General features: G+C 44.6%; 1 protein-coding gene across 1 annotated transcript in view; it reads right to left on the bottom strand.

Annotated features, from left to right (window-relative positions):
* Window positions 1-16,208, bottom strand: part of STPG1 (sperm tail PG-rich repeat containing 1) — a 34,758-nt gene that overhangs the window by 15,913 nt on the left and 2,637 nt on the right. Inside the window, exons 3-5 of the mRNA XM_015820295.1 lie at window positions 15,195-15,298; window positions 6,612-6,713; window positions 2,144-2,317 (exon numbers count right to left, since the gene is read on the bottom strand). Of these exons, the coding sequence (XP_015675781.1) occupies window positions 2,144-2,317; window positions 6,612-6,713; window positions 15,195-15,298 (380 nt within the window). The remainder of the gene's footprint in view (window positions 1-2,143; window positions 2,318-6,611; window positions 6,714-15,194; window positions 15,299-16,208) is intronic.

Raw genomic sequence — 16,208 nt, 5'->3', positions numbered from 1 at the left:
GAGAAGGTGAAATATAAATGTAGCAAATCATGAGTTTTATGGCACATAAAATGTAGAGTCATCTAGAAGAGGCATGCTGGCGGAGGAATTCTCTGGAGTTGAAGTCCACAAGTCATAAAAGGGCCAAGTTTGAAGACCCCTGATCTAGAAGAAGATCATCTACCCCTGTAGATCCCTTGCAAACCAGGAGAGATCAGGCTTAACTGATCCATTCGTGGCCTGATATATCTATTTCCTACAGTTCACCTCTGTCTCTGCACTTCACTGCACTGTATTCAATATTAAAAAAAAGTAAAATAGAGCCATCCATTCCAATTTCAAACCCGCAGGTCTACTTTGCTTTTTTTGTTTAGGAGAATGCTGCTTCTAATTATTAGTTTGTTTCTAAATATAATTCAGTACATTAATTTCCTATCTCTCACAGTAGGTGGCATCACTTAACCAACATTGGTTGGCCTCAAGAAAGCTAAGAAGGATTGGTTTGAGTTAACATTGGCTCATGCACATCTTTCTTGAGAAAAATGTAGCGTGCCTCGACCTCTCCTCAGTATTAATGAATGGGTTTTGATGCAAATGCGCCAACACAGTGTTTATCAACCTTAGAAACATTAAGGTGGTGGGCAGGGGAATCCTGCGAGAGGGTCAGTAAATACTGCTTTAATGAAACCAGGCCTTCAATAAGATAGAAGTGAGCAGCTCACTTAGTGAGCTTCCATTCAATTCCTTCCTCCTTCATCATTTCCCCAGCTTGCCTCTTTCCATCCTTGATGTAGGAGATGTGTCCAGGCTGAGCCCGAGGGAGGGGTCAAACACATCATCAGTCTTGAGTCCCTTCACACCCACAAGAGATCTAAGTCCAGCCCACCTTGAATTTCATGGCCAATGGAATTCTTTGGCCAACTCCCTTTGACCATCAATAGCTCAGATTCTTATAGAGCAGACATGTCAAACACAAGGCCCGGGGGCTAGATGCGGCCCGCGAAGTGGTTTCATGTGGCCCGCGAAGCCATTCTGGAAACAGTAAGCGAATGGCCCCCGCTGCCTTGGCCCTGGCCCAGGCTGGCCAGGAGGCAATGTACAATTTTGTGGTGGCCATCTATGCCGAAATGCATTCAGTCTTAGCTCCACAAGGCCATCTGGAAACAGCGAGGAACCAGCCCCTGCCGCGACGGCCCCACCCCCTGGGTGCATGCTGGGGAGGTATCACCCTTTATGAGGAATGAAGAAATGCACCATCGCCTGGAAGTGGCCAGCAAATGTCCCTCGTCTACTTCACATATCCAGCTTGATGGGTTCTGCCCTGGTCCCACCCCTTTCTGCCAGAGACCCTCAGATCTGTCCCACTCCTGCCCAGGCCCCCACAGGCACCCTTGACGCGAATGATGTAGAGCTGGCCATGCCCACCCAGTAGACCACACCCACTCCATCCACGCCCACCCAGTAGGCCGTATCCACCCTGGCCACACACACACACACACCCCGAGGGCAACCGCAATGCTGATGCGGCCCTCGATGAAATTGAGTTTGACACCCCTGTTATAGAGAGCTTTAGCATACAGTAATCCTAGATAGCTAGATAGCTAGACCAGTGGTTCTCAACCTGTGGGTCGGGACCCCATTTGGGGTCGATCGACCATTTCACGGGGGTCGCCAAGCAAGGCTGTCCGCCATTTTTTTTGTCCGCCATTTTTTTCCCCTTTTCCAGTGGGTGCTTTACCTCCCTTGGGCTGGGCCAGCTGGTGGTCGGCCTGCTCTGTCTCTGCCGCTTGCCAGCTACGCCTCGGCCGGCACAGGGGGCGGAACCACGCATGCGCGGTGCTCCCGGGCAGGGAAAGTCCTCGACTTACGACCGGTTGGGTAGTCCTCGACTTACGACCGGTTTAGTCCTCGACTTACGACCAGTTTAGTCCTCAACTTACGACCGGTTTAGTCCTCAACTTACGACCGGTTGGGGTCACGGCATTAAAAAGGTTGAGAACCACTGAGCTAGACAGACAGACAGACAGACAGACAGACAGACAGACAGACAGACAGATTCATCTGAACTGCCTGGACCACTGATTTCCTGCGCTTGATACTTTTGAGGTCGAGATTGATCTTCTGCTCTCCACCACCTTTCCCTTGGGGCTATATCATTTCTTACATTGTATTGGTTGGGGGCTGGCGTGGCCCTTTTGGGAATCTTCCGGGCAAACGGCGGATGAAACATGCTAGAGTACCCCATGCTGAAGTCTTTCTTGGAATGCAGAGTAGGTGGGATGTCATAGGCATTTGAAGCAGGATAGTTGGGAATTCTCTGGTGAGCGATCCGGACATCCTGCAAAGGTTGGAATAAAACGAAGCTGAAGAATTTTTAGGTATACCATTGGGTCAGCTTTATCTCCACCCCTACCCCAAAAAGTCCATTTAGGGCAGCGGTTCTCAACCTATGGGTCGGGACCCCATTTGGGGTCGATTGACCATTTCACGGGGTCGCCAAGCAAGGCTGTCCGCCTTTTTCGCCGAGCCCTGAAGGCCCATCTATTCCGTGCGGCCGGCCTGGCGTAGTTTGATTATGTTTCAGTGGGGGGGGGTTTACGGGTGTGTTTTTAGAACAGGCCTGTTATTTAATTCGATTTTAAAACAATTTATTTATTATTGTGGTTTTTAGTATCGCCTGTTCACCGCCCTGAGTCCCGCAAGGGAGATAGGGCGGTATATAAATTTAATAAATAAATAAATAAATTTTCCCCCCCTTTTCCGGCGGGTGCCTTACCTCCCTTGGGCTGGGCCAGCTGGTGGTCGGCCTGCTCCATCTCTGCCGCTTGCCAGCTACGCCTCGGCCGGTGCAGGGGGCGGAACCACGCATGCACGGCGCTCGACTTACGGCCGGTTTAGTCCTCAACTTACGATCGGTTTAGTCCTCGACTTACGATCGGTTTAGTCCTCGACTTACGACCGGTTGGGGGTCGCGGCATTAAAAAGGTTGAGAACCACTGATTTAGGGAGACGTTGATGCACTCTGAGCTTGGCTGTTTGTTTGCAGACATTCCTTACCCAACTGATGATGTTACCTAGTCAGGTAATGAAGCGTCTGCAGTCAAACAACAAATTCAGAGAGCGTGTATCTATGTATCTCTGATTTTTTTACATTGCCAGTTAAATTAGGGAAAGGCAATCATTTCATGACAGTACTGCATTCTATGTATTTCACTAAGAAATTTGGGAGGTGTGGTGCCGAAAGTTGTTATCTCCAGAAAGCCTGGAGTGTTGTGGGAGTATCCTATTTCCTTTTGATTCCCCATTCACGTCTTTATGATGAGATTGCTATCTCAACAAGAATTTTCATTCCAATGTGAATCCTCTTCAGCTCCTCCCTGGAGTGGTAACATGATTTATTGCATCCTATCCACATCACAACTCTTTCTTGGACAGTGTGATGACAGCTGGTATTTAGCCGCCACTCCAGTGACAGTTTTGGACAAATTGTCTCTGTGATGACGTAAATATACGCTCTCACCACATTAATCAGGATTAAAATATATCGTGTGATTAAAATCGTCTCAAAATTCAACAAGCTGGTATACCAAGTTGGTTAAGAATATGAACGGCAAGAGATGAGTCTGGCTTAAATGTCAGTTCAGATATATTACAGAATTTACAAGACTGGCCTATTTCATAGGGCGGTTGTAAACCTTATTGAGATAATCTGATTATGTACCATCAGGTCATTTTTGACTTCTAACAAACACATTTTATTCATTATTGTTTGGGAAGGAGGAAATAAAATCAGGATATAGAGTACAAGTAGGCCTTAACTTTCAAGCATTCATTTAGCGATCATTGAAAGTTACAACAGCACTGAAAAAAGTAACCTATGACCATTTTTTACACTTACAACCATTGTAGCGTCCCCATGGTCACGTGATCAAAATTCAGGCGCTTGGCATCTCGCGTGAAATTTACGATGGTAGTAGTAGTAGTAGTAGTAGTAGTAGTAGTAGTAGTAGTAGTAGTAGTAATAATAATAATAATAATAATAATAATAATAATAATAATAATAATAAAGTTGGAAGGGACCTTGGAGGTCATCTAGTCCAACCCCCTGCTCAGGCAGGAAACCCTATACCATTTCAGATAAATGGCTGTCCAGTCTCTTCTTAAAAACTTCCAGTGTTGGAGCATTCACCGCTTCTGGAGGCAGGTTGTTCCATTGGTTAATTGTTCTCACTGTCAAGAAGTTTCTCCTTAGTTCTAAGTTGCTTCTCTCCTTGATTAGTTTCCATCCGTTGCTTCTCGTCCTGCCTTCAGGTGCTTTGGAGAATAGCTTGACTCCCTCTTCTTTGTGGCAGCCCCTGAGATATTGGAACACTGCTATCATGTCCTCCCTAGTCCTTCTCTTCATTGAATTAGACATCCCCAATTCCAGCAACCATTCCTTATATGTTTTAGCCTCCAGTCCCCTAATCATCTTTGTTGCTCTTCTCTGTACCCTTTCTAGAGTCTCAACATCTTTTTTACATTGTGGTGACCAAAACTGGATGCAGTATTCTAAGTGTGGCCTTACCAAGGCATTGTAAATTAATACTTCACGTGCTTCTTGATTCTATCCCTCTGTTAATGCAGCCCAGCACTGTGTTGGCTTTTTTGGCAGCTGCAGCACACGGCTGGCTCATATTTAAGTGATTGTCCACTAGGACTCCGAGATCCCTCTCACAGTTACTACTATTGAGCAAGGTACCACCTATACTATACCTGTGCATTTTTCTTGCCTAAATGTAGAACCTTACTTTTTTTGCTGTGTTGCTGGTTGCTGTGTCCTGGAGTCATCTGATCACCCTTTGTGACCAAAGTCAATGGGGAAGCCAGATTCACTTAACAACTGTGTTACTAACTTAGCTGCAGTGATTTGCTTAACAACTGGGTAAGAAAGGATGTAAAATGGGGCAACATTCAATTATCAAATTGAATTATCACTTAGCAACAGAAATTTTAGGCTCAATTGTGATAGTAAGTCAAGGATTACCTTTACTGAATTTTGGCATTGGAGAAAACTTCTGAGAATAACATGGACCGCCAAGAAAATGAACAAATGGATCATCAAACAATTCAACCCAAAATTGTCATTTAGGGCCTAAATGACAATTTTGGGTTGAATTGTTTGATGATCCTTGAATGACTGTACTGTGGACACATTATGGCAGTAGTGGCGAACCTATGGCACGAGTGCCAGAGGGGACACTCAGAGCCCTCTCTGTGGGCACTCACGCCGTCACCCCAGACCCACCTCCCCCCGTGGTCCCCTCCTCACCAGCAGCCCCCCCGGAGGAGAGTCTCCCCCGAGCACAGCCAGCACCGAGGAGCACAGCCAAGGACATGGCAGCCAGGCAGCAGGGACAAGACTCCACCCTTGTGCCCCATTGCACGCAGATGATTCTGTGGGGCGCGGGCAGAGGGCATGGCCGCCATTGCGCTGCTGGGCCACCTGAGCAATCTGCGGCGGGCCGTGGAGGCAGTAGGTGGCCTGCGGGTGGGCGGGGCTCGGCTGGGGGCGGACCGTGGGCGAAGTGGGAGTGGAATGTGGGCAGGCAGGGCCGGTTTGGGGGCACTCGGTCTCTAAAAGGTTTGCCATCACTATATTATGGGAAGACCTATTGTAGCTCTCTGGAGGAAAGCTCTATTGCTGGGAGAAATGGAAGGAAGGAGAAGAGGGTGAGCATTAGCAAGGTGGATGGACTTAGCTATAATGGGAACAGTGGAAAAGTGGGAGGACCAAGAGTTGGACACAGATCCTCCTGGAAAAGACCCATCTGTGTGGTTGCTAAAAGTTGACACGAACTTGCTGGCACATAATCAGTCAGTCAAGAAATCTCTCAGCCTGCACTTTTCTACTCTTAAGATTTGTGGTCTCCAGAGTTCAGATTCTGACATATTAAAAGCACAATTTGGAAATATGTCTGATGCAGAAGAGAATGGAGCAGAACTGTGCTGCTTTTTCAAAGTATATTTATAAGGCAGTTTTGCAAAGATATATTTGAATATTTCCACTTGGTAGGATAAAAGGGTGTGGTAACCACTTAACGTCAGCAATTGTGTTCCAGAATCATACATGTTTAGTCTTGCGAATAGTACCAAGCTGTAGTTTGTTCAATCATGGTTTAGTGAATAAATCAATATTGGTAGGCTTCACTATGATGTAACCTCTGGTTTATAAGTGGCTGACTTCCTCTAGCTTGTAAACCATGCAGAATCACTTAGACAGTGAGATGGGAGGTATATAAATTTGATTAACAAATGAATACTTGCAAAATTGAAGAAGCCGCATCCATAACCAAACGTGCAAATCCAGTTTTGGATAAGCAAGAACACATATTTTAGGGTTAAGGTTAAGATCGGGGTTAGAAAAAGTTGATTCCACTACATTTTAAAGGAATTCCTTTTGTAAATTACTTTTAACAGTCAAAGCCAAGTTGAAGTGATTGCACCTTTTATCTCTCTGTCACAGGGAGTTAATACAGTGCTTTTAAAGAGCAGGAAAATAAAAGTATGAGCTAGAAAGTGCGATAGTGCGACCTTATTTCTGTTATTGTCTCCTCTGCACATAAATGATTTCCATAAACTATTTTCCTTACCAAGGAAGGGAAAAAACAGGTTCCTTTCCGAGACTGGGAGACATCGTTGAGAAGCAGAGATTGGTGGATGATATTATAAAGTCCAGGTCCTGGATTTTCATTCTGGAAGAAACACAAAAGTCATTGGGAAGATGTCACATTGATCGGCCTGCCAATATTTGGGAAATGGGCCTGATCAATCTGTGCTTCAAATAGCTATTAACAGAAGAAACAATGAGGGGTTCCCAGGATGTGGTAATATATTTTGTTTCTTAATAATTAGATGTCATTAAATTGTCTTGCCTGATGTAAAAAAAAGGGTTCGCTACATGTGCTCCAAAGTCCACTAGTGAGCCATTAAAATCCTACAGGTGTCTTTTGGTCCAAATACAAAAATGTTTTAAAGGGCCAAAATCTTCAAGGATCATTAAATCTCAGGAAGATTTAGTCTTCTCTCTCCCAAGCTCACTGTCGTGGTTCCGAAAGATGAAATTCTTCAAAGAACTTTGAGGCATTGTTTACCTTAAAGAATCTTTAATTGAGCAACATAGCTTCGGCATGTACATAGGCGAAGCCAAAATCTGAATTCTCCTCCCTTAAACACATAGTATCAAAGCATAATTCCCTCCTCCAATTAACAGTCATTAATCACATTCTCCAATTAGTTTGAAGTGTGAACTTTCCCTCCAATTCCGTAACCGCCATTTCTTATCTTCTCTTATTTCAAACAACCTTGAAGAATACTCTACTGAGATATTGTTATGTCTAACTAATCCCCATGCACATTCTTCCCCCTCCCTTCCAGCACCATCTAATTCTAACTCTAAAAGTAATACACAGGTTAAAGAGAAAATGGCTGCATCTTCATATATTGTCAAAGCAAGAACATCTGATGTTAGCAGCGTTGACACTCACTAGATTTCACCTGGGAACACCAAACTCTTGTGAGATGTAGTGATCTTGTAAGACTTTGGCCATTACAATTAAAAACAAACAAACCCTTTTTACAGTAATTTTTTTGGGGGGGATCCCATCTATGCTGTCTGCTCTCTGGTGCCATTTTGCCAGCAATGAGCTAATCTGCAGACTGAAAAACAAAGGCTATTTTTAATGACAGTACCAATTGGTGACCTTAGGTCAAAATAGGCATTTTTGTTTTTGCTCTTCTGTAAAAACAAAAATAACAGGGGCTGGTTTTGCTACTTAAGCACATTGCTGGTAAACAAAGATTCTTTGTGTTTATGCTAAAATAGGGCAGTTTGCTAAACTGACAAAAAGCATGGAGAGTTCTTGAAACAGATCCCACTGTCCTACTCGGGAAGCATTGTGCCCTTGGTGCCAAAATAAGGGCCTGGGCCTTCCCCCGTGGAGAGTTTACCTGACATGAGCATGACCTCATGGGTGGAGACGCACAATGGCATGAAAATGTGATTAACCTTCCCATTTTCATAAGCCACTCAATATCTTTCTGGCTTGTGGTTTCATTTATGGTCAATTGTCCCTGTGCTCTAAGCAGATTCTTCGTTGCTTGTTTCAAAATCAGAATAATCTCATTTTAATGGAGCCTAGCTCAGGTTACATGGCGAAACAGGCCTCAAGTAGAAGATTAGGTTTCCCCAGCGTCTGTACAACGGCATAGAGAGACTCAAGGAGCGCAAATCCATTGCATGCTTAATCCCACCTAGGCATCTGATTTGCCCTGAATTGTTTAAGCGTGTGGTAGAATGTATTATTTTAAGGAGCCACACCCCTCCTGACTCAATTTCCACCCAGAACGACATTTCTTTTATTCCTCAAAGAGTGCTGGGTGGGTTTGCTATTTATAGAAAGCAAGCAAGCAAATCAAAATGGTTGTCCTGAGCATCACTTTCGGTCTTCTGCAGATGACACAGAGAGCTTCATCCAAAAGTGGGCTTAAAGCTTGACAGGTTTTGCAAAAGCCTCTCAGAGTCAAGCAAAACAGTGACATTGGTCCAAGGTGGCATCTAAAGAATTCAGAGCTGGTTCACAGCTTGCACCAAACTGTGCTAGGTTTAACCATGGTTTGTTGAACAACCACAACCCAGATCATGGGTTCCTAACCTGGAGTGCACGATAGTATTTCAGAGGAAGCACCAAAGGGTGGCTGGTGTCCCTAAGTGATGAGTCACAAGTCACAGTGACTTTTGTAGAGGGCGCAAACATTAATGAAACATTTCCTAGGGCTGTGGCGCATAGAAAAGGCTGGGAACCACTGGTCTCGAAGCAGGATCTGGGCTCATCGAAACAAAACGCATCATGTTGAGGCAATGTTTGATGAGTTGGGGCCATGATTCAACCTCTTGACTTTCTGGAGAGGAACAGGAGACCAACAGATCACCAGAAAAAGATCCTCTTCTGGTCACCAGTTTTTTTTCAGGGTTTTAGGAATAGGAACCGGAGGGCGAGGTCTGAAAGGCATATTTTTTTGCTGATGAATTTTAGTGTTGCCGTCTTGCTTAAAGTGACCAATCGTCCTCCTTTAGGGAGGACAGTCCTTCTTTTGTAAGTTCTGTCCTCTCTTGAAAAGTGTCCTCCTACATGTCCTCCTTTTCGATATTTGAAGACTAATCTATAAATCTCCGTATTCGATCGATGCCGAGCCAATCCGTTGTGTGTGATGTGACGTATTTGTATTTGACATGACAATTCGTCAAGGCTCGGTACAGTGCGGCGAGACGCGATTATGAGACGCATGCGCTCCGCACAGGAGAATTGTTTTGAGAGTCCGCCACGTGCAAGAGTGCGCCTCGCGCAAGTGGCTTTGTTTACTTCTTACCAAAACACAACACGGCACACACGCATGCATTAGACTCACTTCTTTCTCAGTGAATATTCAATCATATACAGTTGAGCACAATAATTCACGTTTTATTAATTCATTGTCTATTTAATAATTTCCAAATATGTATAATTTTATTTACAAGCTTATTCGCTTATGTTATTGTTTCAGTTTTAATAATTAATTTTACTTATTCATATATATTTTTTCTTCAATTTATTTGTGTCCTCCTTCTCATTGTAAAAAAGTTGGTCACCTGAGTCTTGCTGGACTCAGGACCATAGGCTGCCAATCGGATGGCATGGCAGGATGTGTGGGTCAAACCAGGGCAGTCTGGAATGTCAAAAAAAAGTCAAGAAAGGTGCGACTGTACAATGAAGCCCTTTTGGAGCCTTGGCATGCACAACACACTTAAGACAGGGGCAGACTGGAGGATGCGGTTACAGTCACCACTTGATTTAAAAAAAAATGATTTGTGAATGTAAAGCATATATATTTAGGATTTTTTGTTGTTCTTTCCAGTGGTTTTCCAGCAGTCCCTCCCTCCCTCCCTGCCTCCAAGTCCCCCCAAAATATTAGATATCCACCTGCAGTTTCTGCCTCTATCTATACTGCCCCTATACCAGTGATGGCGAACCTTTTAGAGACTGAGTGCCCAAAAACTGGCCCCACTCCCGCTCCACCCCCTGCCCCCCCGCCCCCCCGTCTCCTGACCGCCTGTCCGCAGGGCACTCACCACCTCCAGGGCCCACCGCAGATCGCCCAGGCAGCCCAGCAGCACTATGGCAGTCACGGCCTCTGCCCGCGCCCTGCAGCATCAACTGTGCACGATGGGGTGTGAGGGCAGAGTCTTGTCTATGCTGCCTGGCTGCCATGTGGGCCACGTTCAGGGGTGACTCTCCTTCAGGGGGGCTGCTGGAGAGGAGGGGGTCGTGGGGGGAGGCGAGGCTGGGGCAACGGCACGTGTGCCCACAGAGAGGGCTCCGAGTGCCGCCTCTGGCACCCGTGCCATAGGTTCGCCACCAGTGCCCTATACTGTTCAAGGGGGAATGCATGTTATAAAATAAAATCAGTATAAAATAAAATCAGGATGGCGCCTCCAATGGTGCGACCAATGCTCTGCCTGATACTTTTTTCTTTCAATGTGCAAAGCATCGTCCTAAAAAACAGGGGGAGTTTAACCTCACTATCATGGCTACCATCCTAGCTTTTTCGCCACACCCTGCAGACACCCCTGTCAGGCCTGAAAACTGTCTTAGCTGCAAAAAAAAAAAAAAGAAAGAAAATCCCTAGAGAAAAGTCAGAATGCCAGTTGCTCCCTCCCTGAAACTAATGGGTAGAAGCTAATGTTCTCTAGAGATAGTCGAGAGCCTGCCAAAACTTTGTATTCCTTGTGGCTTGGCTCGCTGCCTGCAAGTGTTATGAAGCAGGAAATTCCTGGGAGGAGAAAAGGGCACTTTGTAGAGCTGATTTCAGACTTTTCAAAGCCTGCTTGCTTGTTGGACTGAGAACTGAGCCTCAGGCGTGGTGGTTCTTTGGTTGTCCAGCCAAGGTGTCCATCCAGATGAGATGCTTTCTTTGGCTCTGCCTGGCTGGCTTGGCGAGTGATGGGCCTCAGCCAGCTATTGTGAGGAAGGAAAGGGCTGGAAAGCTGTGTGATCTTTGATGGTGGAGGAGAAGGAGGGAGGAAATCCAGGTGGGGCCTCTTCAGTGGCTGAAGAACTTGAGGTGTGAGAGAGCTATTCTTGCTAACCGTTCTTCCCATCTGCTCCTTTCTCCCAATCTGTGGGGTTTTTTTTCCCAAACTTGGCAGCTTGACATTGGTTGAACTTCAGCTCCCAGAAGAAAATTGGAAAAGTTTGATCCCAGCACACAAGACAGCCTTGATCTCTGCCACACCTGTTCACACGATGCTAACTGTGTCTATTCCTAGCTCATGCTTTAAAGCAGGGGTGTCCAACCTTGGCAACTTTAAAACTGGTGGACTCTCAAGCTTCCTCCTTCCGCTATATATTCAAGATGGACAATATTTAATATTTATTTGCTACGTATATGTAGGGATGTGGGTCTATACATATGTTGTTCATAGTATGTTTAGGTGTGTGTCATGTATGTGTTTCACTTTGAGAGCGGGCAACTAAATTTCATTTTTGATGTGTGCAGTTGTGCCCACAGTATAAAAATGACAATAAAGGTTATCTTATCTTATCTCTTATCTTCAATTCCCAGAATTCTCCAGCCGTGTTGGCTGGAGAATTCTGGGAGTTGAAGTCCACCCGTTTTAAAGTTGCCAAGGTTGGACACCCCTGCTTTAAACCATCTTAGGCTGGATCTTTTCATTCAGGAAAGTAATTTGTCTTTGCTGCTTAATCTAAACCTGAGATATGGTGTATTATTAATGTTGTGGTGCTTCCCTCCCCCCCCCGCCCGCCAATACACAACCATTTTAGGGCACACATGGTCACGTGACTTGACCAGACTTGATCAATCATTGGTAGGTTTTCTGGCAAGTGTTTCAAAGGAGGGGGGGAGGAATACAAATCCTTGCCTATTCATCAGTCATTTAACATATTTGAGATATTCTTGGAATCACTAATGAGGATAATATATATTTTTATTAACCACAAGGACAACCAAAAGCAGGCGGCTTATTTATTCTGTCAGCAAGACGTAATCTTTATACAGTAAGGACTGAATTATGCTAAAGACGCCCAGTAAGAAAAGGTTATGAATGGAAAAGGCCCAGAGCAGTATTTCTCAACCTTGACAATTTTAAGGCATGTGGACTTCAACTCCCAGAATTCCACAGCCAGCATTGCTGGCTGTGGAATTCTGGGAGTTGAAGTCCACATGCCTTAAAATTGTCAAGGTTGAGAAACACTGGCCCAGAGGAATGAGGAAAGGAAGAATCTCATTATAAACAAATGGGGAACATGGATTAATGAACACGCATAGCAGCTTCCTTTAGCAGAGGGGGCCCCAACCTGTGGCCCGCAGCCCAGTACCGGTCCGTGGCCTCTTGGCCACTGGGCCATGGGAATGGCTGACGAGTGCATCCTCCCCATTCACGCTAGTGCTGCTGTGTGGATGCTAGCGGCCCTGTTTGTGCATGCGCATGCACGGGGTCGCTAGCGGCGCCGCCAGCATCACGTGGGCACTAGTGGCCTGTTTGTGCATGTGTGTGGGTGCTAGTGGCTCATTTGCGCATGTGTGCGGGTGCACGGGTATATTTCCTGACTCCTCTCTTTCCCTCCGGGCTGCCCACCCAGAAAGGTTGGGGAGCCTTGCTTTAGCACATCTCTATATTACTAAAACTATATACTACTACAAGTCTCGTTCTGTTTAACCGTTTGTACCCTCAAGATAGCCCAAACAGTACATTGTACCTCAACAAATTTTTTAGTCAAGTTACCTTAAATCCTCCAACAACTTAAAGGAATACATAAAAAACAAATCAGGGACCCACTATCCCAGGGGTAGGCAACCTTGGCTCTTTTATGACTGGTGGACTTCAACTCCCAGAATTCCTGAGCCAGCCACGCTGAGGGAAAATGGAGAGGTTTCCAAGCTGAGCCATGCTGGCTCAGGAATTCTGGGAGTTGAAGTCCACGAGTCATAAAAGAGCCAAGGTTGCCTACCCCTGCACTAGACCAAACAGACTTAAGTTACTGAGCAAATCTTTTTATTCACTTCTTTTTTTTCTTGATTTTAACTGGCGTGTAGCCCTTTTTGGCAACCTCCTAGAGACCTTGGTAGCTGGCAGTATATAACTTCAAAATAAAATCGTTTATTTACATTTCACGTGTTAAGAAAAAGTTCTTTCCCCCAGTAAGAATATTTGTGTCTGTGTAAAACAAGGTAATATTAAATAGTCTCTTTCTATAGACCCAGACATTAAAAAACAGGGGAAAAGACACCACACTTTTGCTTCTGGAAAAAGAACAAAGAACTTGGTCTAAAGCAGAGGTCCCCAACCTTTTGGGGACCAGGGACCAGTTCCGTGGAGAGAGGTTTTTCCGCAGACCGGAGGGTGTGTGGTTTTGTGTCCTGCCTGCATCCCGCGGATGGGGCTTTCCTTGTTTGTGCGGACCGGTTGCTGGCATGCCACGGCCCGGTACTGGTCCACAGACTGGAAGTTGGGGACCCCTGGTCTAAAGGATGCTGGTGTTTTGTTCCTCACAAAGGTGATGAATTTTGCACTAAAATTCAGGTTTAAAAAAAATGTCTTGAATTTTTTCTCCTATACTTACGAGAAAAGATGGCAATGATGTAGGATTAGATTTTTCATCTTTTAACTCATGGAAGCACCAGTGTGGAAAACCATACTTTAAAGCGCGTGCGCGCGCACACACACACACACACACACACACAATATATATATATATATATATATATATATATATGTGTGTCCTGCTTCCTCCCTCAATACAGTTTTGAAGGACTTGGGTCTCCTCTTTTGTGAAGCTCTACTGTCCTCTACTGGTCAAAAGGAAAATTTATAATGCCAAAATAGAAGAATCTTGCTTTAAATAATCTAACAGTCTCAGCTTCTTTTCCAAATGATTGTTTCCCGGATTCTTGGTATCAACCATGACTATTAATTTGGAATAAAAACCAATCTGGAGATCTGTTTATAGCAGATGTTGTGGGTGCTCCATCACTAGAGGTTTTTAAGAAGAGACTGGACAGCCATTTGTCTGAAATTGTATAGGGGGGGTTGAGCAGGGGGTTGGACTAGAAGACCTTCAAGGTCCCTTCCAACTCTGTTATTCAGTTGCATTGTGTTAAAGGCCTTGAGTTGTTATGTGGCTTACAAAAGCTGATTTTTGGATCTTTTATGTACCTTCTGTATCCAACAGACCAGTGTTTCCCAACTTTGGCAACTTTAAGATGTATAGATTTCAGGTCCCAGAATTCCTATGCTGACTGGGGAATTCTGGGAGTTGAAGTCCACACATCTTAAAGTTGCCCAGATTGAGAAACACTGCAACAATACAGAACATCATTTCCCTCCAGCATTATACAACAATCAACCATGACTTAACTTAAAGAGAACATATACTTATCAACTAACAATCAATCACTGTTCATCGACAGGAAGTTCAACGAACACTGTCAAAGAACAGCATGTTCCCAATTTGCTGCCCATTCCATACTTGTCAACATCAATTTCACACAGGAAGCAACCAATATCTGGATAAGAAACACCACATCATCAGCCAAATAAATAGTTCCCTGATTGCAAGACACCAGTCACTGACAAAACAATATTGCTCACAAAACCATCACATTGAAATATGTCAACCAATCAGCTAACCAATCAACTCCAGGTCTGATGGAGTTACCTACTAGAGCAGGGTGTCCAACCTTGGCAACTTTAAGACCTGTGGACTTCCAACTCCCAGAATTCCCTAGCTGTGTTGTATAATTGGTGTTCTTGGAGCCTGAATTTTATGTTGCAGAGTTTTCATTATAGTACATGGGTGTTCAACCTTGGCAACTTTAAGACTTGTGGACTTCAACTCCCAGAATTCCCTAGCCAGCCATGACTGGCTGACTAGGGAATTCTGGGAGTTGAAGTCCACAAGTTTTAAAGTTGCCAACGTTGGACACCCATGTACTAGAATAATGAAAACTGTGTAGCACAAAATCCAGGATCCAAGAACACCAATTATACAAAATGGCAACCCTCAACTACACAGACTAGCAACCAGGTAACATTCCCTAATAAGTCCCTTCATAGATCATCTCTAGACTCAAAGAGATATATAAAAGTCAGGAAGATGAAATAGAACATCTCTTACCTCAGAATATTGAAATCTCTTTGCCTGAGAATTGAAGCCCACCTTTTCGGTGTTGGGAATCACTTTGGCATAGAATTTGAGAGGGATGGAGGAATAGGGTGCGCCTAGGAAAGAAAATCAATGAGCATCAGGTGAGGATGGAACAAACACAGGTTCAAATTTCTGCTCAGCCATGAAACCCATTGGATGAATTACAGCTTTGAAGATCAAATTTAGCATTGTTACGGAAGATGTTGAGATGCTAAAAAAGATGTTGAGACTCTAGAAAGAGTACAGAGAAGAGCAACAAAGATGATCAGGGGACTGGAGGTTAAAACATATAAGGAACGGTTGCTGGAATTGGGTATGTCTGGTTTAATGAAGAGAAGGACGAGGGGGGACATGATAGCAGTCTTCCAGTGTCTCAGGGGCTGCCACAAAGAAGAGGGAGTCAAGCTATTCTCCAAAGCGCCTGAAGGCAGGACAAGAAGCAAAGGATGGAAACTAACCAAAGAGAGAAGCAACCTAGAACTAAGGAGAAACTTCCTGACAGTTAGAACAATTAACCAGTGGAACAACCTGCCTCCAGAAGCAGTGAATGCTCCAACACTGGAAGTTTTTAAGAAGAGACTGGACAGCCATTTGTCCGAAATGGTATAGGGTTACCTACCTGAGCAGGGGGTTGGACTAAATGACCTCCAAGGTCCCTTCCATCATCATCATCATCATCATCATCATCACCATCACCATCACCATCATCATCATTATTATTATTATTATTACTGTAGTGTTTCAGGATACCTGCCTACAGGTAATATTTGACTTACAAGCATTCGTTCAATGACTGTTCAAAGTTACAATAGCAATAGCACTTAGACTTGTGTACCACGTCACAGTATTTTACAGCCCTCTCTAAGCGGTTTATAGTCAGCATATTGCCCCTCAACAATCTGGGACCTCATTTTACTGATCTCAGAAGGATGGAAGGCTGAATTAACCTTGAGCCAGCTGCAATGGTCACAACGGCATTGAAAA

The sequence above is a fragment of the Protobothrops mucrosquamatus genome, unplaced genomic scaffold (genome assembly GCF_001527695.2).
Source record: "Protobothrops mucrosquamatus isolate PMUCROS unplaced genomic scaffold, P.Mucros_1.0 scaffold1114, whole genome shotgun sequence".
In the NCBI taxonomy this organism is placed as follows: Eukaryota; Metazoa; Chordata; class Lepidosauria; order Squamata; family Viperidae; genus Protobothrops; species Protobothrops mucrosquamatus.
The sequence above is the reverse complement of the archived record's forward strand: the minus strand, read 5'-3'. Positions and strand labels throughout refer to the sequence as shown.